The sequence below is a fragment of the Chrysemys picta genome, chromosome 5 (genome assembly GCF_011386835.1).
Source record: "Chrysemys picta bellii isolate R12L10 chromosome 5, ASM1138683v2, whole genome shotgun sequence".
NCBI classification, from domain to species: domain Eukaryota; kingdom Metazoa; phylum Chordata; order Testudines; family Emydidae; genus Chrysemys; species Chrysemys picta.
This window is the reverse complement of record NC_088795.1, coordinates 116,934,073-116,958,400: the sequence shown is the minus strand read 5'-3', so window position 1 is coordinate 116,958,400 and position 24,328 is coordinate 116,934,073. Positions and strand designations below refer to the sequence as shown.

Here is a 24,328-nt window from a genome sequence, read left to right as displayed (position 1 = left end):
TTTATTTTCCAAGTGACTCCATTCTCATATTTCAAATCATCCTGTAAAACTCACTTGGTTTGGCTGGCTTTCCACTGCTAACTTTCTCTTCAGCTAACCTCATCTACATGTATTCTTGTACTTGACCTTTTGCATTCTGAGTACAACTCCCCAAACAAATCCTGAAGCAAGAAGATACAAAAAATACAAATTATCATTACTCTTCACTGTTGAATTCCTTGGCTCCTTTCCCCTCCCCCTTGTCTATTTTCACTCTGATTTGACTGGGGCTGGCCAGAAAACCAGAATTCCATTTAGCAAGAAATCAGGGTTTTGACATTTGCTTTCATTCTGCATCAGGACACCTAGACTTTTTGAACTTTTTCTCTCTCACGTACCAACCCCCATCCCCAAACAATCTCTCTGTCTCTCTCTATCTCACTAACTCACACCCACACCCATCCACCGTGGTTAACACATTTGCCTAGGATGTGGAAGACCTAGGTTCAAGTCCCTGCCCAACCTGAATTGAGGTGGAAACCACAAAATGAATAGGCAGGTTAGTGCCCTATCAGACTCAATCTAGCCCATTCTGGAAGTGGTCTCTTATTTTGACCAGAAATTCTACCCTGGACCTGAGAAATCTTCCCAATGAAATTTGTGTCAAAACCAAAATGTTGCCATGAAAAGTTTTGGTTTTGACAAATTACTGTTTTCCAGTGAAAAACGCCCAACTAGTTTTCAGGAAATTAGATTGTAAACTTCACAGGACAGGGAGCTGTTCTTTCAAGGGCCAGGCAGACCTATTAGTAATAACAGTGCATACAGTTCCCCATATGCACACACAAAGGGTTGTAATCATAGAACTTTGCCCTTGGTTCTTACATAATTAAATCCAGATATTATCCTAAAGACACACTAACATCATTAGAAGTCTAAGCGCTACCACTATCTAAAGTTCTCTTAATTATTGTGCAGAAATTAAAGAAAAACGGGTAACTAAACCATGGGCAATTAGTAACACATATCAGAAACAACAAGTGATTCAAGTACACAACATAGACTGAATGGCAATGCCAAACTGCAGGATACTGTTTATAATAAATAATTAGTAGGTACTTTATTTACACCACATTAGGTCATATCATTCCAAGAAATATTGATTTAAAAAACCTAGCCAAAGTACTTACACTGATGATAATGGCATAGCAGCAGTGCCTGATGCTTATGCGCGTGGCTAGGCATGTGAGCAGCAGCTATATGAATTTTCTGCTTGTAGAAACACTGTCCCCACAAAGCTAGCAGAATAATTATTTTATAGTTTCCACCTCAAAGTGAAGATGCAGCTGCTGCTCTCTGATTTGGCTTTTTTCTCCTCAGAGGCAGGATCATTTTAGTAGCACCACCTTTCCTATTCAGAAATGCTCCTTTCATGCGGATTGCGTAATTTGTCTCATAGGATTCTTTCCATATTTTAAGGAAACACTATCCCTTTCAAAGCATTCTTCCAGCGAGACCCTGCTGTAAAAGACACTGAATAGCACTTGTTATGGCACATTTAGGGTGACAAGATTTTTTAAATGCAAAACCAGAATGCATCACCATAGCGGGGCGGGGGGAAGCATACACACACCAATGAGGAAAAGGAAGCATGCAGGATGCTCCCCTTCCTCCACCAGCTTGTCCCTCTCCATTGCTCAACCCCTTCCTCAAAGTCCCTTGAAACCAGAAATATAGCTATTGGGCCTCAGTGCTGCTACAGTAATTCCTGCTGCCACTGTGACTCTTCCTCCATCTTCTGTTACTGCGAGGCCCAACTGTGTCTGTGTTGAGAGTGTGCTGTTTTTCTCTACTTCCTTACTGAAAATGCTATGCTACTATGCAGTGGGTTATGAGGAGCCTCAAACAGCACTCCATAATTCATAGCCTGGCAGCAAGTCTGAATTGAGTCTTTGTGCATTTGGGCAGGGACAGGGTCGCAGAGGGGACTGCAGAAAAGGGAGAAGAGAGTGTCTTCAGCTTGCCCTTTGTGCAATGTGGTGCTCACTCTATGCGCATGCAGTAGTGCTCAAGGCTGTTGTTTCCTCTAAGACAGTGGTTCTCAGCCAGGGGTCCAGGGCCCCTTGGGGGTCTGAGAGTAGGTTTCAGGGGGTCTGTCAAAATAAACCAGAGAGCAGGGTTGGTGTTGGACTTGGTGGGGCCCAGGAAAGAAAGCTGAAGCCCAACTCTGCCAGGTGGGGCTGAAGCCACAGCCTGAACAACAAAGCTTCGGGGGGGGGGGGCTCCTGTGCCCTCCTTGATATCCCCTAATGTCAGTCCTGGCTTTTAAGCTACTGGATATGCAGATAAACAGTTGAGGCACAGGTGGGCCAAGGAATTTTTATTGCACGTTGAGGGCCTCAGGAAGAAAAAGGTTGAGAACCCCTGCTCTAAGAGAAATCCTACAATGTGAACAGATCTATCCAGCATGAGAGAGACGGAGGAAGGAGTTTGCAACAGCTGCAATGTCCCCCAAATGTTCCTCTATCTGGGGGGACAGGGAAAGACTGTCCCAGGGCACCTCCAGAGGCAGAAGAAAGGGTGAGAGGTCCACAGGGTCACTCGTTTCTCCCTTTCTCAGTGACAAAAGCCACTAGATTTACCTTTCATCTTGGATGGGACATACCGGCTTGTGGGATCTGACAAGGGTAAGGCCAAAAGGCATGATGGGTCTTCCTTGCTCTTGACTAATGCCTACTCACACTTTGCCTCTGACACTGGGCCAAAGGATGGTGGTGGGAGTGCGAGAGTGAAAGAGAAACAAACAGGGGACAAAACAAGAACTATTGAATACATGAGCTGTTTTCACAAAGGCCTTTGGTGTTGACCAAAAAGCAATCCAAACAATAATGGTAGAGGGAAAAGAAAATGGGGAGAGAGGAAAGAGCTACAAGAAAAGGCTCAAAATAGACAGCAGAAATTCTTTCCCATCTGCTCCAAACAGAAAGCACTGTGGCCTACCAGTTAGAAGCTTTTTTTTCTTCTGGTCTGCACCTGCTGGCAAGAGGTCAGAGTGTTTCCCGAAGCATGTGTGGACTCCCTCTAAGGGATTCCATCAAATCTCTAAACTGTTTTCAAGTGTCTTAGCTTTTGTGTAAAACAAATGATGTTATGGTTGTGAAAAAAGTCTTCATAGCATGGAGTGTGTCAGGGTTCCCTTCCCCACTCTGAACTCTAGGGTACAGACATGGGGACCCGCATGAAGACCCCCTAAGCTTATTTTTTTCCAGCTTAGGTTAAAAACTCCCCAAGGCACAATTTCCCTCTTATGTCTTAGATTAAGTAACGCTGCCACCACCAAGTGATTTAAACAAACATTTAGGGAGAGCCATTTGGAGCTCTACCTTCCCCAAATAATCCCCCAAGCCCCTACACCCCTCTTCCTGGGAAGGCTTGAGAATATATCCTCACCAAGTAGTCCTGGTGAACACAGACCCAAACCCTTGGATCTTAAAACAATGAAAAATCAATCAGGTTCTTAAAAGAAGAATTTTAATTAAAGAAAAAAGGTGAAAGAATTTAGAACATAAAAGATCTCTCCTCTAGGCAAACTTTAAAAAGTTACAACTCAGGAATAGCCTCCTTCTTCTTGCAAAGGAAATCACAAACAAAAATAAAAGTAACCTAATTCATTTCTTCTGTTATTACTTACTAATTCAAGGGAGTTAGATGGCTGCCTCCTGGATCTTTTCCGGCAAAAAGCGCGCGCGCGCGCACACACACACAAAAAACAACAACGGCTTTTTCCCCCCTCCCAGATTTGAAAGTATCTTGTCCCCTTATTGGTCCTTCTGGTCAGGTGTCAGCTAGGTTATGTGAGCTTCTTAACCCTTTACAGGTAAAAGACGAATTAACCCTTAACTGTATGTTTATGACAGAGTGAAACAGATGCAGAGATGTCTGCCCGAGTTTCCAGAGAGTCTAAAACAATAGCTAATGGACACATCCTATTCTTGCATGGTGATAACATTTTTCTACTTCCAACAGGATCACAATATCAAAGATGAAAATAAAACAAGGGAAGCTGAGTCCTTCTAATTACTTTTTTCTGGTATAAAATAAAGATACTGTATAAACTGATACCTAGACCATAGGTGGGTTCCTAGCTGCATATAAAGCCAAATAGGAACAGCAATGTCCTCATTTATTGATGAGAAGATACAGTTCTCCTTCACTGCCATAGAACACTGGCAGCAACTCCTCGGACTAACAACGAGGCCTTTTGGTCTTAACTTTCATGCAATCAGTTGTTTTAGGAGTTTTTTTTCTGGTTTGACACATGGCGCTGTGTCAAAATGATGCAGTCTTAAATGGAAATATCTAAATATTTTCCACACAAGCGTGGTACCAAAGCCTAACAAGAAGCAAGGTTATCACATTGGCTAGGGGACATCAGTGCTGAGAGCTATCATCCCATGCACAAATCCAGAAGCTCCTTATAAAGAATCAACAGTATGCCCTCTAGTTTAGAAGATTGTCCAGACACCGAAAAAACTTCAAAAGAAACAAGATTAGTGGAAGTCATTTAAATTTCAAAGGCTTTAATATCTGTAAAGACGTTTTGGCACAAAGCCTGAAAACACACTTAAATGGTTTGTAAACTTGCTTGGCCTGTAACACTTGTTTGACTGCAGCAACCCAGTCTGTGAGGCAGAACCAAAGAGATACAGAAAATGAAAATCACCAGCCAAACACTAATGCCTCTGGACAACCTCCTTCGAGTACATTAATCCCAATAATTTGCCAACATTTTCCATTAATTTACCAACAAACATGACAGTCTGTTGGTGGACTGACCACGTACTGTAGTGCAGCTCTGCTTGTCTTAATAGTACCTTTAGCAACAATGCAAGAGCCATCTAGAATAAATGGAATTATACTGTTGAAATAGCTACCAACAATTTTCATTGCACTTTTCTGAATTAGTAAAGATGCAACACACTGAACAATTAAGATGTTACGTAAAATAACTTCCCTTTATTCAAATTAAATTAGCATTTCTTTACTTTGATCTACATTCTACAGATAAAACTTCTGTGCAAAATATTTTATAAAATACTAGAAAAGGCTTTTATTGTAAAAATAAAGTTTCTAGATATACAATTACTTTGCACTACTGACAAATATTGTACAGTATTTGACAATCAGTTTTAATATGTCACATTACTTAAATATAAGAAGTCATATAAACCAATGATCTTACTGATAAGCATTCCATTATTGGTACGTCAGCCTCTTGTGATTGGAACACAATTCTTTTCCTACACCTTACCCTAACAAACCTCAGTACTGGTTTTGCTTACACGCTCTATTCACCTTTGTGCACTTTAATAATGAAACTGGGCCTTGGAACAACTCAAGTTCCATTGCAGGATAGAGCATGCACAGTTAAATGGGAGGTAGTGAGCACTAGCTGGAATATGTGGTCTTAGTCTGGTAAATTAAAACAATTTCCCTAAAAGGTTGTGAATCGGTAACATGAACCCTCATTGATCCAACTCGCTTTCATTCTGCAAGGTCTTCATAGCTAAGCCCCACAGGGTCATACTGGAAAAGAATGGTCCTTCATTACTCCTATATGCAGCAGAAGATGCACGATTGCCCAGGGGGTCACCACAATGACCATCCAAGGTTGTCATTGATGAACGAATCATAGAAATATTATCAGATTGTAGGGGTTCTTCTGCAGGTGATACATCTACCTCTGTGTAAGTGAAAGATGGCTGAGGAGTTTGTTGTGTCTGAGGTTTTGGGAGTTCAGCGGAATCCAGACTCAATTTCTGTTGGATTGTAGACTCATGGTGTTGAATCATTGACCGCAACTTGCAATAAGATCCTGCAGAACTATCAAATTCATTAGCTGAATTTCCAGCTGGACGAACAGGAAATTTAACAGATACTGGTAACAAAGTAACAGACATTTCTTGGGCAAACGAGTCGGAACCCTGAGATTTCTCAAGATCAGAAGTTTCAATTGCCTGAGTAAATTCCTCTAGTGTATTTGGTCCCTCATCACTGGACTTACAGTGCATTTTCTTGTGCCGCCGCAGAACAGCAGAACGAGTGAAGCATTTGTTACAAGTCTCGCAGGTATAGGGCTTTTCTCCTGTATGAGTCCGTACATGTCTGCGTAGGTCACCAGACCCTGCAAAACATTTTCCTGAGAGACAGAAGTAATACTTTTAGATTTTGTTCCTCTCAATATGAGTGTCATGAACATGTTTGATTAGAGGGAATATCAACAGCTAAAACTACAGCTCAACTCCTAATGTGTCACATTCTCTGTCTAGAACAGTCTTAGACTTGTTCCTTCTATTTTTAAAACTCAATTATTTGTACTTTTCTTCTTCTTGACCCGACTTGCTCGCCTGTATTTCCATATCCTTCCGTTTTCAGTCTATAGTATCAGAAATACCCACTGGCACTGGAATGCTGTGACAAGCATTAGTAGCAACCACTTTTCTCAGTTTGTCTCTGTCTTTGCTGAACTGAATCCCTTTGATCCCTACAGTAACAGTCTGAGGAACATGGCATGTTGATGACATTTCAAAATACATTTTTCATAAAAGAACTGCACCACCTCAAATACACCTTACAATAATTCCCTTAGTACAGAGGTACTATTCTCAGATACTACAGGGATAGGTACTGTTATAAAAACTTAGCTGCATGGATAATGTAAACGTAAAACACATTTTGGCTATAGAATAATTTTCAGTGTTGCAATTTTATTATTGCTAGGAGCATTCAGGTACCATGAAAAACTAAGGTGCCACAAGTACTCCTGTTCTTTTTAATCAACTTCTTAAGATGCAGTATTTATATATTTTCCGAATAAACAGAAGCCAGAGGTAAAATAACTCTTATAAAACTATAGACAGCAATATAGTAAATGACTTAATTAGGACAAAGATACCAATGTCATAGTGCACCAGGAAAAAAGGGTGTTTCTAATTTCTAAAATTGCTATTTTAATTGTACATAGCGATTCTGAGATTTTCCATTCTTCAAAATAGTATAATTTGATTTTACACGGTTTTTCCATATTAATGATTGTTTTAATGCTGTATTTTATGTGGACAGGTACTATGAAAATAAAATACGTTATTTGAAAGCTTAGGAAATTGCAATTGATCTACTAGACATTCAGTTGACTATATTCTTTTTTTTTGGCATTACACTTTTGCATACAACTGTTTATATTAATCTCTACTTTTACAAAGCTCAGGCTTTTCTGCATAGCCAATAATGCTACACTATCATTGAGTCAGCGGGTGTTGAATTTTTGCATATGGTGGGCCATTTTTGCTCTCAGTCTAGATTTCACACCATCTCTGTGGAAACCAGATGAACTGGCTATCAGAAAAACTAATCAGAACAATATCAAAAAGGGACAAGTTTAAAGTAAGCCTATTTTAATGTGATGGGAGAAACTGCTTGTTTACACTTTCTCTAATTTGTATCTTCTGTTTCTTTCCTCTGACTGCGTGAAAGGCTTTACAGTAGTTAAGACTCACCTTGTTGCCTCAAGACCCCCATGCCAAGACATACTGCAGTTAGGTGTTTTTATCCTATGTGTTTGCTATCCCTCTGTAATGTTGGTGTTCTTTGAACATTTGAACATGACTGAACTTACACCAAAAGCAACAATAGTCACAGGCAGATAATTAAATACCATTGCAGGATGCTGAGAGGTGCTTGGGGTGTGAGAAATTAGATGATCAATAAAACCTCTGTAAACTCACAAGCAAAGATAAATCGCTATCAAAGACAGCAGCTTTGCAGACTACCTGGAAGTGGGATCCATCCGATAAAATTTGAGAACTAATATTCTCAGCTATGAGATGTTGACCCAGTTATGCTTTATAATTCAAAAGAGCTTCCCTTTACAAATGAAAGTGAAGGACTAAAGGTTGCTTCCAGCTTTCACTAGGATTCAGTGAGATCTCATTTGAATGTTGCAACCAAATGTTTAGGACAAAAGCACTAAGGCTGCTATTTCAACATACTTCTTTTGGAGGGAGCATGTCCTGGTGATAACCAGAAAGTCAATCAAACTTATGAAACAGCTATGATCAATATTGCTGTTGAAAACCAGCCTATAGGGTCTAGAAACAGATTCACCACTTTAAACAACATTCACTCTTCCAGATTCCTTTCTGTATTCTCTATTCAAAATTCACTTGTGATCTCATTTGTGCTCAGCCTAGCACTGTTTTAGGCTTAAAGAAAAAATAACTACTGCATAGGTGATAATACCAGGGCACTTTGTTGAAAAAGTTAACATTTGTGCCATCAATAAAATTAAAGTCCTATGTCTGAGATGGTGTAAATGAGTAATAAACGAAGCTGAAAATTATTTTAACCATCAGCTATGCCAAATAGAAGAGATCCAGGAAAGGATATTTCAATCCAGTTTTACTTTGTCTATTTCCAAGTCATTCAGTGAATAAGGTGAATTTCCACTAGTTTTTAAAAATAAATATGTATGTATTGTAAACCTTACTTACCACATGCTGAACAGCTGTATGGTCTTTCTCCTGTGTGCCTAATTCTGTGCTTTACTAACTTCCGTTGCATGTTAAATGACTTTCCACACTCATCGCAGGTGAATACTTTATCTGCTGTATGGGTCTTTTTGTGTTCCTTTAAGTTACTAAAGTTACTAAACCCTGGAAGAATGTAACAGACACTAAGATTAAGAAGACTACTCACATTTCAATCATAAACCCTAAAGACAGAAAAAATTAATTCTAGCATACCTCTACCACAGATATCACACAAATGAGGTTTTTCTCCAGAGTGAATAATAATGTGACGCTGTACATCACCAGAAGCAGCAAACCTGGAACAGAATTTGGAAACTCAGTTAAAGTGCTTCTACATACCTACTACTCTCCATAGCTGTATATCATATAGGGAGCAGCTGTTATGAATGCTTCATCAACCTAGCAAGTTCTAGAACGGTTAGAAGACTGTAGTCTGAAATATTAAAAACTCCTAACACTAGATGCTATTAAGGGGACATTGTCAGGTTCAAAATATTTTTTAAACAAACATAATGCCTTAAATTTCAAACATCTATTTTTAACAATCAAATTTGCCTTTAATACTATTTCTTTAATTTTTGTATTTTGCTCAGCTTGAACAAAAATAGACAAGCCAGTTACAAGTTTGTGTATTTTCTGTCATGTGCTGAATGCAGCAATATTTGTATTGTAAAGACGTCAAGGAAATATTTAAAAAACTCAAATAAAAATAATAAAGACCTATCTATTGATCATAGTTTTTGTACAATTTAACAAAACCCTAATCATTCTGGGTCTAAATCATGACAATGTATAGCTTTAAAGGAAAAAGAACAGAACTGTGCATACTTTATGGGTCAAAGTTTCCAAACGTTGTGTTAAGTTAAATAGTTTAATTAGACATTGGATATTTTTAATTAATTAAAAAGTTGCCAGTGAACAGAAATCCAAATAAGACCATAAAGACTCACTAGACATGCTATTAATTTATGGGCTTATTTGGATTTCTATTAATTGGCAACTTTATATATATATGGCACTAAAAATAATATATATATATATGGCACTAAAAATAAATTTGCATAAAGTAATTTAACCCATCATTCTGCACTTGCTTTTAATAAGCAATTCCTAATGTTAATATCTTGTCATTTACCAATATCCAATAAAGGCAGAAGTGCACAAAGAGTGATGGGCAATAAAAGACAATAAAAGCCTATGGTGGTGTAAATCAACACAGTCTACTCATGTTCCTAAACCTTCGCCTGTGGGTTGTTATTAGGATTAAGAAAAAGTTTTATTAATACAATCTTAAAGCACTGACATATAACTGTATAGGAGATTAACAATTGTACTAACCTTTTCCCACAGATTTCACAAATATATGGTTTTTCACCAGAGTGCCGACGTAAATGAGTCTGTAGGTTACCTGCCTGAAAAGATGGGAATAAAAGGTTTAAAGAGGCCAGCACTAGCTAGTTGGTGTCTGTAGATGAAGAGGTGTAAAGAACAGAATCCAGAAGTTGGCTTTCAGTTCCTAATTTTAAAATGGTTAAGGTTATGCACCATTTGGAGAATGAAGTATTATGCTGATAAAATATTGTTGTCTACACTAATAGCCACCTATCTATCTATGCACCTATAAATTGACAACAGCAAATTGTGAAACAGAAAAAAGAGCAAATTAAAAAAAAGAAAACAGAAGCCCAGATTCAAACAATCTGGAAACAAGCTACATCTGAAAGACTGATCCTATTAAGTGTAAAAACCTAGAACAACATCCAGGATTACAGTCATGGGGAGATGATTACTTACCAGTAATTAGATTTGTCTTAGTCTCCTTCTCTTCCCTATCCTATAAATAAAACACCACTACATCATGATGTATGACTTCACCTACCAGGAGGCAAAGAAAAATGGTCAGTCATCATCTACATATAAATGTACTCAAGTCTGAGTACTTCAAAAGCCACAAATATTTACCCCCCAACAAAAGGAGAAAGTAGGATAAGGAAGAGGAGAAGACTATGAACAAAATGAATTACTGGTAAGTAATTTTTCCTTGTACATCTTCCCTCTCCCCTGTCCTGCAAAAGTAATGCTGGCATATCAAGCAAGGCAGATAAGAAGCCCAGAAGCATGAAGCACACTTCTTCCTAATAACTCTTTGGCCTAGGCTTAACCTAAAACTTAGGTCGACCTAACTACATCAGCCAGGGGTGGAAAAAATTCATACCCCTGAGCAACACAGTTAAGCTGACCTAACTCCTGGCATAGAACCATTAGGTCAAGAGAAGACTTTTTGGAGGGATGGATTAACTACAGCAATGGAAAAACCCCTTATATGCTGGAGTGAGTGTCTGCACTGCAATGCTACAGCACCAAACCTGCAGGGCCATAGCTGTGCCGCTGTAGCTGTAGTGTAGACATAGCCTTAGTAGCGAAGATCAGTGATGGTTCTGAATAGGTAATCAACTGAGACTCCAACTGTATATGCAAGACATAGACATGTTGGAGGGAGGAGTCCCAAACATTGTCCAGGAATGTTTTACCTGATCCCACGCTCACATGTTAACACTTGGCAGCCTTTTTGCAATTCTAGAACCGTTAAGGAAAGCAACTGCTTTGGCTTTATTTAAATACAGCTTGAGTAGGAAATGTAAGATACATCACTCTTATTAAGTGTACAGAGATTCTGGATAATGACCTTTATTCAGTGACCTCCCTTGATAAGGAAAGATCAGAGAAACAGACCACAAGGGACACACTTCTGACTCTCTCCTTGAAATCCTCATAGGCAATGATAGCAACCCTTGACAACCAAAGTTTATGGATATAACGAAAGGTGGTGAAAGGAACTACCAGGGGATGAAACAACAAAGAAAAGAGTGAGAGATGAAACTGATTGCAAAGAATCCAGACAGATGAAAAATGACCCTGGACTGCACCCTGAAACAGCTTGCTTTTAACCATTTCAAAGTCTTTCAGAAATAAATCAGATTGACCCTTATACTCTCGGACAAAGAGTCAGAAGGCTGAAATCTATAACAGGAAAGGGAACTAGGACAGGTGTTCTGGAGACTCACAGAGTCTATGAGCAGATCTCTGGAGGTCTGAGAACAATGGGCAGCTTAACTAAGATAACCTCTCCTTTGTATAACCTGACCGTGTAGAACAGGGGTTTGGGAGGAGGGAGATTCTCCATGCAGAGGCACAACCTAGGAAGCTTGAAGTACACACATCACAGAAAGGGCAGAACCTCTGTCTCTGTTGTACCACAGACCAAACAGGAATATAGGGATTATCTGCACTTGAAAGTCATTTCAGATTAAGGTAGAGTGTGAATTTAAAGCGCAATAGCTATTCTGGAATAGTTTCCCATTTGGACATTCTTATTCTAGAATAACAGTTTCCACGGGGAGCTATTGCAGAATAGCTATTCTGGTTAATTTCCCTATGCAAATAAATCCATAATCCTTGATCCCGTCCCCTAAGGATGCCAGGACAATGAACTTATTATTAGCAGTTCTGATACCTTTCTTACAGTGTTAACTTGAAGCCTGGAAGAGGAGGATAGAAGTACAGTAGAACACCAGAGTTATGAACAGACCGGTCAACCACACACTTCATTTGGAACCGAAAGTACACAATCAGGCAGCAGCAGAGACCAAAAAACAAAACAAAAAAGAAAAGAAAAGCAAATACAGTACAGTACTGTATTAAATGTAAACTACTAAAAAAAGTAAAGGGAAAGTTTAAAATTTTTTTTGACAAGGTAAGGAAACTGTTTCTGTGTTTGTTTCATTTAAATTAAGATGGTTTAAAGCAGCATTTTCTTTCTGCATACCAAAGTTTCAGAGCTGTATTAAGTGAATGTTCAGTTGTAAACTTTTGAAAGAACCATAACGTTTTGTTCAGAGTTACGAACAACCTCCATTTCCGAGGTGTCCATAACTCTGAGGTTCTACTGTATATCATTGTCCTATCACCTTTGGCCTGATCCCTGGGCTTTAACTCTGCAAAGGAATCATATTGACTGGCTAGGAAGATGATGGATAGGCTGAGGCTGGGCATTTCAGTGAAAGGGAGAGATATTAAAGATAGTGGGATTGGATTTCTAAGCCTGACTGATCCTGGTTGGATTTCACACATTAACTTAGAAGAAGAAAAGGACCATTGATTTGATCCTTTTACAAATCTTTGTGACCAAAACAATCTCAGGCTCAAGTGGCATGTCTTAAGGAGCAGGCACTCACACAAAACGTCCTGAAAGAGACGCTGCCGAAAAAGGTACACAAGAGACCTGCAACGTTATCCTTGATTGCAGAGAAGAGGTGTGGCAAAAAATCATGCAGGAAAACAGCTGGTATACTGGTAGTGAGGGGAAGACACATGCTGAGAGGCAAAGGGGCCCTTTCTTCTCTCCAAAAGTCAAGGTTAGTGTAAAGTAGTTTCCTTTTGCTCATCTTCTTCCTATATCCAATCTCAATTTTTACTACTTTAATCTTCCATTTATTTCTAAGTACAAAAAACAATACTAATCCAGCATCCGCTATGCACTTGGAACTGCCATCGACATCAATGGGAGTCCTGGACAGATGCAAGACTGGGCCAAAAGCACAGCAGATGAAGGCTAGAGAGAACAGTGCTGTAGTCTCCCATGCTTATAGGCTGTGACAGCAAAGAAAACAGAGGAAAGTGGGAGGAACTAGTCATTATAAAGGAAGAAGTCAATTTTCTTTACGCCTTACTTCTTGGTAGGTGGAGTCTTACAACATGTGGTTGTGGTATTCTATTTGCAGAATGGAGAGAGGAGAGAGATATGATAAGAGGACTGATACTTGGAATTTCACTATTTCACCCTTCATTTGCCAATATTCATCAGTACATTAAGCCAAGAACAACAGAATTTTAAACACTGCTTTTGTAAGTCACAACACTAACATAAGGAAAGAATAGGGAGGGAGGTAAATTCCACTTTATAAACAAGAAACTAGTTGTAGCAATTGGATTGCATTGTGGACTTTATATTTTGCAAACATGCATACCCTGTATTATAATTCGTCTATCAGCACCTTCAGGAGACTAAGATAGGGGAGAAAAACTGTTTAGAGTCGTTAAAAAGAGAAATTACAGTTTGCAGTACCTTTTATTAACAGATAGAAAATTAAAATAATTCATTAAAAACAAAGTCTGCTACATGAAAAAGTCTTAAGTTTGTCATAGTTGTGATACATACTTTACTGTTTCCTCTCCCCTCCCACAAATCCCCCTTCAATAACTTAAATCAGCCTTGCAAAATGCTACTCTACTTGCCCGAAGCAAGAAATGTTTTATGGTCAAATAAACCAACCTTTTCTTATTCTCATCCACATGAAGGGCAGCAATACGTTCTTGCACCTAGGCTATACCTAGCTGCTTTTAATGGTTATACCCCTTCTGATACTTAGAATTTCAGTCTTCAACAAAAAACAACAACGTGTTTTCTATGGCTAATATGAACTCAAAGCTGTCCAAAATGACTGGACAAGCACAATTGAACACTGAATATAGGGCCGGACCTCACACTTCAATTATTAAATCTATCCCAGTATAAAACATGCACTTGACTGTTTCTCTCTTTTTCCCCCCTCCTGCTCACCCCTCTCTTGTAAAGTATAAGTATTCTGATATAAATACAGGGCATCTTATGACCAAATAAAAGATGGAATACAGTAAGACTGTGAGTACAGATAATAAATTACAATGAAAAGGTGGAGTCCTAAATTTTCAGAAGTGGTCTCCAATATTGCTGATGCAGTTTTAAGGACAAAACGAACTGCATCCTTTTAACAGCCTACCTGATTGTACCTGTAAGTCAAGTAGTTAGGTGCCTGATGTGTGCAAATGCAAGTGAATTTAACAGTACCTGCAACTTTACAATTTAAATATTGGAGGTCAAGTTGAGGCGCAGCTAAAATTCAGGGCCAGAGTATCAGGAAAAAAAATCTGACTTTTATTTCTGAAGTAAATTTAAACTGGATTATTGTGTCAGGCTTTGGAACCATCTGAATTTCAGTTAAAAAGAAATTAGATGGATTGTATTTATGCAATTATCAGCTAATGTTTCATATTTGGACCTCTGGAGAGGTCTGCATTGCTACGTTTTGGAAGCATGTATAGGAAGACTACAGAGTATGCAACAAATTACATATCTGACTAAGAGGTATTTGCTTTAGAGCAGTGGTTCTCAACCTGTGGCCCAATCAACACAGAGCTGAAGTCCGTTTGACATCCTCAGGCCCAAACAGGTAGTACTGGATGCAGCCCACATAACATATTGTGGGCCACATGTGTGGCCCACGATGGTAAATAGGTTGAGAACCACTGCTTTAGAGTATGTAAAAATAATAATATGCAAGACTGACTCCACTGTTCCTCCACTCAAATTGTATTCCTAGATGAGATACATATATATTTTAGGCCCCACGTTGTTATAATTTGGTAGTGAATGTACACTAGATTTTAAATATGCAGAGGACTTTTTTTTAAAAAATCTGCATAACTCAGAACCCAATTGCTGAGAAAAAAAAGGATGAAAATTAAAGACAGATTGAGGGAGAGGTGATAGAATTGCTACATAAAAGTAAAAGAAAAAAGACAGAAAACATCTTTAAGAAATCTAGAAAACTGTAATTTGTATTTTCAAAAGCCACCACAGGTGGCTAAATCCTAAATTTAGGATTATAACATTGGACAAGGCCATGTCATTTATATCACCGCAAACAGAACTAAGTTTACTTTTAGAATCAAAACACGGATGCATTTAGTTTAACTGTAAGTATCATAAAATAAAATATTCCCACCTGTGAGAAGTGTTTCCCACAAATGTTACATTCAAAAGGTTTCTCACCTAAAAGGAGAAAAGACAGAACATAGCATATCTAATAGTTTCAACAGAATACAGATGTTTTAAATTGGTATACTTCCCTCTAAAAGATATAATTTAGATACAACTTAAAGCCAAAATTACTTACCAAAGTAATTTAAAGAGAAAATTAAATAGGTATTGTGTTTCTGTCATTTACCTCTTAAAGGAGAATCTCTTTGAAATATAATTTATATTTCACAAACAAATACTAGCAAAAAAATGGACAGGAATAGAAACATTCTTAACAGTTACACTTTCTTCCTTGCAGGATAGGGGTGAGAATGAGAATTATAAATGCTTGAAGGAAATGTGGTTACTCTGTCAAATTAAGACAAAATTAAAAAGAGCACATCAGTTTTACACACACACACACACACACACACACACACACAACCACCCTGACCTATAGACTGAAGCTAATAATTCACAGAGATATTGAATGTGAGGTCTTGTACTCTCCCTTTACAAGATTCTGTTCACTTGACGTATCAGCTCTGATTGGTCAGAGACCCTGGAAGCAATCTACAGCTAGTGAGTTCTCACTAAAAATAAACTGTATTTAACTGCCTTTACTTTTGCCATCTAACCCTTCATACTTAGTTATCCTTTATAATAGGATCTGACAACTGACTTGAGCATTTTGGTCAATAAAGAGTTTTGATTTTTCTCAACCAGGTATAAACTGGTATTTCAGTCTTTCTCGATTTTTTTTGTGTAAGAAACTTGACAAATAGGGAAATTTGCCCAATACACTATACTTTTTGATTTTATACTGATATTTAGCCACATTCTTCTGTTTTCTAGTCCAGAATCCTCGTTATCAGTTTGAATCAATGTATACTCTTTTCCACCTATTCCCTAAGGACATTTAGCCACTAAACAGTTCTTGCACAGTTCTCCCTTTTAATGGGTTTCCTAATTTTAGATTATGGGTAATTTCCAAGACTGCATCCATGATTTAGGAGCCTAAATCCCATTTTCAAAGTGACATGGGCCAGATTATTAAAGATATTTAGCTGCCTAAGGATGGATATAAGCATTTAGGGCTACACTTTTAGGTGCCTAGAAAATCACTGTGATTCACAAAGCCTGGGTTAGGTGACTAGGCTCTCTATACAATGAATGGAGATCAGTGCCTCAGAACGGGATTCACAATAGGCAGCATGCTAGGCAGCTCCTTCCCCAAGCTAGCCAATGGGAGATGGCAAGAGGAGGAGTGTGTGCTAAACCCTGCCAGTCTCACAGAAATAGGCACCTAAGACTGGGCTGCTGGGAATAGGGTGACCAGATGTCCCAATTTTATAGGGACAGTCCCGATTTTTGGGTCTTTTTCTTATATAGGCTCCTATTACCCCCCACCCCCGTCCCGATTTTTCACATTTGCTGTCTGGTCACCCTAGCTGGGAAGCTCTTCCCTTTGCTTGGGATTCTCAGCTGCAAACCCTCTCTTGGGATTAGGTGCTTATAATGTTTTAGCAAGAAGCTCAGAGAGGGGAGGACCACATCCCTCATTATTTTTAGCTCAGTGGACAGAGTACTCACCTGGGATGTAGGAGAGCCTGCTTCAAGTCCCCTCCTCCACCTGAGGAAGAGAAGGGATTTGAACAGAGTTCTGCCACCTTTCAGGTCAGTGCCGTAACCACTGGGCTACAGGATATTCTGATATACAGCCCCCTCAGTCTCAACTGTTGAACCTGTTCCATTGTGGATAAATAATAAAAGCATCATTGAGGGAAAATAGGGGAAAGAGAGAATGAATATGACTATATACCTTAGTGGTTACAGCATTCACCTGTGAGACCCAGGAACCAGTCCCCCTGTGCCAATGACTTTTTAAAATTATTTTTACACAGTTTCAGCAGGAGAGCTTGAGGCAGCCACATATCAGAATATCCCATAGACCTGAGAAGTAATAGATCCCCATTTAAATTCCTTCTTCCCCTCAGGTGGGGGGAGGGGAGGGGGACTTGAAATAGGGGGGGGGGTCTCACACCCCAGTGAATACCCTAATCACTGGGCTAAAAATTATGAGGGAGGTCCTCCCTCTACCCCACGGCTGTTTTGTGTAAGCTCACCTATAGAGTCCCGATCTAGTAGGTGAGTTCTGAGCACATTTAGCAGATTGGACTCTGCAGGCAAATCCGGGGGATGAATGCCTATCTTCCATTGGTTTGAGACTAGCCATGGGGCTCAGGCATCCAAATGCCTGGAGTGAGGCAATAGCACACATGCTCAAAAGCATAAACACAGGTGTCTATGAAACTCTTAATAGACAAAATTAGACACTGAGCAAGTTTAGGCGCCTCAGGTTTAGATGGCAACTGGGCAGGGGTTTGAAAGTTCCAGTGAGACCTGATTCTGGGATTCAAGCAACTAAAATGGCAGTCACCCAAGTCCTTTTGTGAATCTCACCCTTTCTGGGATTTTCAGAAGTGCCCAGGAACCTAACTTCCACTGATTTCAATGGGAGTTAGTCATCTTGTCACTTCTGAAAATCCCGCTAAGCACCTAAACATCTTTAAAGGTCCAGCCCTTCAGTACCAGGGAACCGAAGACTCATTGAAAGTCAGAGTACTAAGGCACTTTTGAAACTTTTACCCTATACCTGGTTTCTGAACCATTACTAAAGTGGAAAAATAGTCTGTTAACCTTGTCTATCACTTCCCTAATTTTGCAGAACATCAATCATATCGTCTGTGACCCTAAGAACCCCTCAGTGGCAACTGGCAAAGGGTTCACTGTTCTGTAGCAATAGCCCAGGACAGGCCTGACAAACTTGCTATACCCAACAAATTGATTTCATAGTATTTATCCAAAGAGGGTCAAGTGAGGTATCTAATAAAAGTTTATGTCATACTGATCTTCATAATTGTTGAGAGACGTATGTATGGAGGACACACACACAAGAAAATATATTTTAAAGTCTGAGTCACAGCAGGGTTGACAAGCAGATTTTGATCAGACAAAGGATGTATGTTCACTCATCTGCCTTGGTTCACATGTAAAATAAGCACTGTACGCCAACACAATGGAAGCCAATTTGCATACCACATCAACATGAGGATGTGAATGCAACATGGAGCCAGTGCATCAGGAATGAACCACAGGGGTCATCCTGACTCTGGGGACAAAATAATGCATATTGGGGATATAGAAGGCAAAAGGACCCTTTTTGTCCTTCACAGAGGAAGTTAAAAGGACAGCATGTTTTGCATTTATTAAAGGGAAATCCTAACTATGTTGGTTGGAGATGCTGTGAGCTTGCTTAGAGTGAGATTAACTATGTTAGACAAGAGTATTAGCCTGTTGAAAGTTTAGACTCTAGGAAGCAAAAAAGTTATACTTTTTGTTTTATATGTAACCATCCTGTTTCCATTTGTTATCCTTACTCACTAGCTCTTAAATCTTACCCTTTGATAATAAACTTATTATTTTCATTATAACTATATCTCAGCGTTGTGATGTTATATTTGAGCTGATCTGCAGTTGAATCAAACAAGCTGATATGTGCACTGTTCCTTAGGGGGTAGCTTACCTGGTAATTTCCGTGAGTGTCAAATGGTTAAGAGCTGGACACTGCAGGGGAATGCTTCAAGTGGATTTGGGGATTGGGATGCACCTACCGTAAACCTACAAGGCAAAGTAAGGGCTGGGAGAGCCCTGAAGAGATTGTTTGGGTGGCTCACAGACTGGTAGTTTCAAGGGAAGTGATGTCCAGTTAAGTACAAGTAAATCTTCCGATCATTTGGAATACCCTGCTTCTAACACCCAAAAAGCTACACTGATTGTTAGCAGAGCTGCTGTATCTGACCTTGGTTGTCAGGAGGGCACTAAGAAACTACCTCTCTCCCTAGATACCCAGACTATAGAGGGATTTGTAGATTAATGTACCAAAACCTAATGCCCTGAGTTGTACACACAAACAAATAGGAAGCAACCCATTACATGGAGCACAGGTGTAGTATGTTCAACAGAATTCACACCACTAAGTAGATTGAGTCATAGAATACACATGACATAGGAATATACTTAATAGGGCAAGCAAACAGAAACTATCAAATTCTCTTCCCTCCACACCCTGGTGAGTGCCCTCTTCCTTTGCCTTCTGTTTAGTATCCTCCTACTGCTTTGGCTACCCACATGTCCTTGCTTTGTCTGTCTCAATTTCCTATTCCTGTGCTGCTATATCCCATACCCAGCACCCCATTCCACTCCATTAACAGTTAAATGGGACAGAGCATTGAAGAATTACATGATGTACTTCCCACCTCCTCTCCCTCTTTTTACAATTACATAACAGGAGAATGCTGCACAAGTCAGATGATGCCATCCCACCCAGTAGCTATTTGAATTGACTATGAAAATACAACAGTCTCCAGAAGAATATTACATGGAAGCATAAGCACAATTCTGCTATCTGCTGTTGTATTAGTTTCTTGGGTTATTTTTTAAAAACAAGAATTGGAGCAAGGTTTCTGAAAACAACATGGAATTCCTGTGCACAACTTCAAGTCCCACTCATGAATTAGCAGTGTGCAGGACAGCAACACAAGAACAGACAGTCTAACGGGGTTGGTCTTGTTACATTTTATATAGTCAAGCTGAAGATGTGTGCAGCTCAAACCTTGTAGTTCAAAATAGTATAGACTAGCCTGACTGGAGTTAGATTGTGTGTGAATACATGGATTTCAAACAGGAGTGGGCCAGTAGCACCATACAGATTGCATATAATGAATCTAAATAACTATGTAAACTTATTATTGCAACCCTGTCCTCCTTGGCTCTCCCCCTGTTCAGTGTTCCTCCCTGCAATGTGTCTAAAATGGAAGTGTAAGATGTCAACCAGAGACCACGTTTTATTTGCTCTATAAAGAGCATAGGTCTCGCTGAATAAATAATAGTACACCTCTACCCTGATATAACGCTGTCCTCGGGAGCCAAAAAAATCTTACTGCGTAATAGGTGAGACTGCGTATATCAAACTTGCTTTGATCCACCGGACTGCGCAGCCCCGCCCTCCCAGAGCGCTGCTTTACTGCGTTATATCCGAATTCATGTTATATTGGGTCGCGTTATATTGGGGTAGAGGTGTATATGATATGGAGTGCTGAATTTACAATATACATTTTTCCACAAACAATTTAAAGTGGTTTAGTAGATTGGTATGCAATGTATTTTTTCTGCCCAGAGAAACCTATAAAGAATTAAAATCTAGTCCTTGGGCAACATCATTTTAAAAAAATACTGATGTGCAAGTTGTAACATGAACATCCAGAAAACCTCACAAATACTGAATGAGACCTTTTGGAGGAGACCCTATGATGGAGAAAGTTCAAATTTCTTGCTTCTGGAAAGGCTGCTCACTAACAATTTATGGAAATCTAAATTCCCATTACTAAAGACCATGATTTAGAAAAGAAATGAATGCATGTTAAAACAAGGGCCACATTCTCTTTGACTTTTGCGCAGAAAATGCATATTCACTTGTCAGATGATATTTTATTTGGTGAGATAAACCCTTATGCATTTGTATATTATGTCATTGGCTATTGGAATATAAAGGAAAAGGAGGGCAGAAAACATCCATTAGCTTAGTCCCCACGAAAGACACCATGGTAAATGATGGAAATTAATGGTATTGCTTGAATAGCTAAGCCAGTGGTCACCAACCCGTCGATAGCGATCGACTGGTCGATCCATGCCCCTGCAGCGGGGGGGTGGAGGGAGCAGGGATCTCCACACACTGCTCCTGCCTGCAAGCACCAGCCCCGCAGCTCCAATTGGCCGGAAATGGGGAACTGCCCGCAGAGCCACGTGCCTTCCCCATGGCCACAGAGGTGCATTGGCCCCTTCTGGTGTGTGGGGGTGTGGATGTGGGAGGGTGTCTTGGCTCGTGATGGGGAGGAGGTGCTGATGTGCCTGAGTAGGGCTGGGGCAGGCAGGGAGCCTGCCTTAGTCCTGCTGTGCCACTGACTGGGAGCTGCCCAAGATAAGTGCCCCCCCCCCCCCCCCCCGAGCCAGCACCCCAGCCCTGAACCCCCTCCCAGAGCCAGCACCCCATACTGCCTCCTGCACCCCAACCCCCTGCCCCAGGCCTGACCCCCCTCCCACAGCCAGCATCCCACACCCCCTCCAGGACCACAACACTCTGCCCCAGCCCAGAGCCCTCTCCTGCACCCATACTCCCCCCTCGAGCACACACCCTGCACCATCTCCTGCACCCTAACACTCTGCCCCAGCCTGGCGCTCACTCCTGCATCCAAACACCCTCCCAGAGCTTGCACCCCTGACCTCTTCCTGCACCCCAACCCCCTGCCCCAGGCTCAGCCCAGAGCCCCCTCCCACACCGCAAACCCCTCGGTCCCTCCCCCTGCCCTAGCCTGGTGAAAGTGAGTGAGGGTGGGGGTGACTGAGCAACAGGAGAGAGGGGGATGGAGTGAGAGGGCCGGGGCTTCAGAGAAGGGGAGAGGCAGATCCTGGGTTGCTCTTAAATTCAAAAAGTGATCTTGGGCATAAAAAGGTTGGAGACCACTGAGCTAAGCTATAGTTTTATAAAAGATTTTTTGAATGAATTTACTGTTGTTCTACAACTTTATTTGTTGGGGACATTAAACATTTAGAGTGATGAGTTAAAAAGTTAGAGTGGATTTATTTTTCACTGTGACAAATACTAAGCTGTGTTTTCTGTTTGTAGAAATCACTCTGCTCGATTTTAAAATGAAATTATCTGAATGAATTTTAGAAGTGTACAGTCAAATTATTCAAACTCTCTCATTTTCTTTACAAAGTACATATGTCCACTAGGACCACAGTATCTACTAGAAATCTTGATAAACACTATAACTATCTACCACAGTGCTTTTGGCACTGTGCAAAGCAGAGGAAAATTTCCTACCTCATATGATTTACAATGGTCTCAATTCAGAGTGAAATACTACAGAAAAAGGTAAGTCTGTTGGAAATTACAGATTCTTTAACTACAAGTTTTCCCTCACCCATATCCATTTGTACTGACTTTTCTCCATACATCTATGCTTTGGTGGGGGTTATACACTTTGGTATTGAGCGCAAAAGGTGTCTCCTTTAAAAGTGAGAAAAAATATGACATTTACATTTAAATATTACAAAGTGTGCTTTTGAAGAAAACCTTAGAAAATTTAGTTGACAGAAAGGAGAATAAATTAAACCTAAAAGCTTTTCTCTATTCACTTAATATATTCCTGTAACTGTCCTTTTCCCTACATTGCTTGCCACAGAAAGTACATTTTTGAAAGTGAATCCCTATGTAACAACTGTCTTTGAACCAGGAGGAGGCCTGGATGTCATTTTCCTTTTTATCTCGTTATTAAATATTTGGTCTGCAAGCAGTAAATAATTGTACCTGTATGAGACCTTTTATGGAGCTCCAGATTGCTTGGATGTTTAAAAGCCTTTCCACATAATTCACAAGTATATTGCCTCTGTGACTGAAGAATCTGTGATTGCTCATCTTGTTCTGAAGGACCTTGAGATCTTTCCATTTCAACAGTTTGTTCAAAACTCTCTGAACTCACAAGATCTTCAGTTTCTTTTCCTTCAACAGCATTAATATTTGTCATCTCTATGGTACTTTCATTTACAGATTCAATTACTCTTGTTATACTGTTGTCATCTCTCTTAGGTTCAGACAATTGTTCTGCAGACTTCTGTGATCTCAGAAAATTCAGTTTTTTAAGATGTATTGCCTTTTTCAACCGCATCTGTTTGGTAGGCTGCAAGGATGTGCTTTCCAAATCTTGGTCTGGAGCAGAATCATTCAAGGATTGAACCAGAAAGTTGGAGGGTAAGTGGTCAGAGGATTCCAAAATACATTCAGATTGATTGACAGTACAAGAATTGCTCTCTACTGTACTTAGTTCAGTAGATGTATTGAAAGCAAAGGACTGTTCTGTTATTCTCTCATGGTTGGAACATGCATTCTGCTTGTAGAACTGCTTGCTATAAAAGTTGCGCAGTTTATAATAGTAATTTGGCTGTTTAAATGGGAGCTCTGTGCAATTACCATCTAAGGAGTCTTGTGTCTGTTTCTGTACATCACCTGAGGAAGTATGAAGATTAATAGATTGTGATCCGTGGGAATGGTGGTCATCCAACACTTTACTCGCTTGTGCATCTGATGAGCATTCATGCAGTAAGTTAGTACCGTAACTTTCATTCACACAGTTAGTCTCTGTAGCCAAAGTACTTTGCAAGGAGAACACACTATTGCAAGGCATGCTGGCAGGAGACTCTACAGCTGTGGAGGATTTTAAAAAAGTGTGGCAAATGTTCAGCACATTTTGCACTTGCAGACATTGTGCAATATCCAACATAGCTTGTACATTGTCCTGGCTAAGATCAAGGTGTGAAGTGTACATGAAGTCCAAGATCTGGCCTATGCCACCTACATTTTTAATGTCCAAGTGAAAGACATCATTCTTCTGGCCTGGAGAATTCTGAAACAGGGTCCTGATGAAATAAAGCATAACCCTTTATTATATACAAGCACATACACTGCTAGTCTGAAGAGCTTTTTTATAAAATATCTATCAAACACAATATCCTAACCCAATGTGAATCAATAACTTGATATGCAGTATGCAGCTGAGAGACAGTTGCTCTGGTACTTACTGATAAGACTTTTGAAACTGCTCATAATTAGCCTAACTCTGCTTCCTTTGAAGCAAATGGCAGTTTTACTGTTGACATCAACAGGAGCAGCTATGCCACCGCTAAGTGCTTTTGAAAATCTCACCCTACACTTGTAATTTCCTATCTTACGTGCTGTAAATATCAACCTTAATGTTGTGTTAGTGGACTGTTTGTGCAGAAGCGGATAGATTGAGAAGGGGGC

General features: G+C 39.9%; 1 protein-coding gene across 6 annotated transcripts in view; it reads right to left on the bottom strand.

Annotated features, from left to right (window-relative positions):
- Nucleotides 1-24,328, bottom strand: part of LOC101945396 (neuronal vesicle trafficking-associated protein 1) — a 106,821-nt gene that overhangs the window by 76,880 nt on the left and 5,613 nt on the right. For 2 of the 6 annotated variants that reach the window (XM_008170154.4, XM_065597082.1), the window contains exons 3-8: nt 22,838-23,943; nt 15,392-15,438; nt 9,906-9,979; nt 8,781-8,863; nt 8,529-8,690; nt 6,044-6,178 (exon numbers count right to left, since the gene is read on the bottom strand). In XM_008170154.4, the coding sequence (XP_008168376.3) occupies nt 6,044-6,178; nt 8,529-8,690; nt 8,781-8,863; nt 9,906-9,979; nt 15,392-15,438; nt 22,838-23,943 (1,607 nt within the window). Of the gene's footprint in view, nt 1-4,975; nt 6,179-8,528; nt 8,691-8,780; nt 8,864-9,905; nt 9,980-15,391; nt 15,439-22,837; nt 23,944-24,328 lie in introns of those variants that run through there. The other 4 variants (XM_065597083.1, XM_042855468.2, XM_065597081.1 and 1 more) reach the window with 3 other exon arrangements.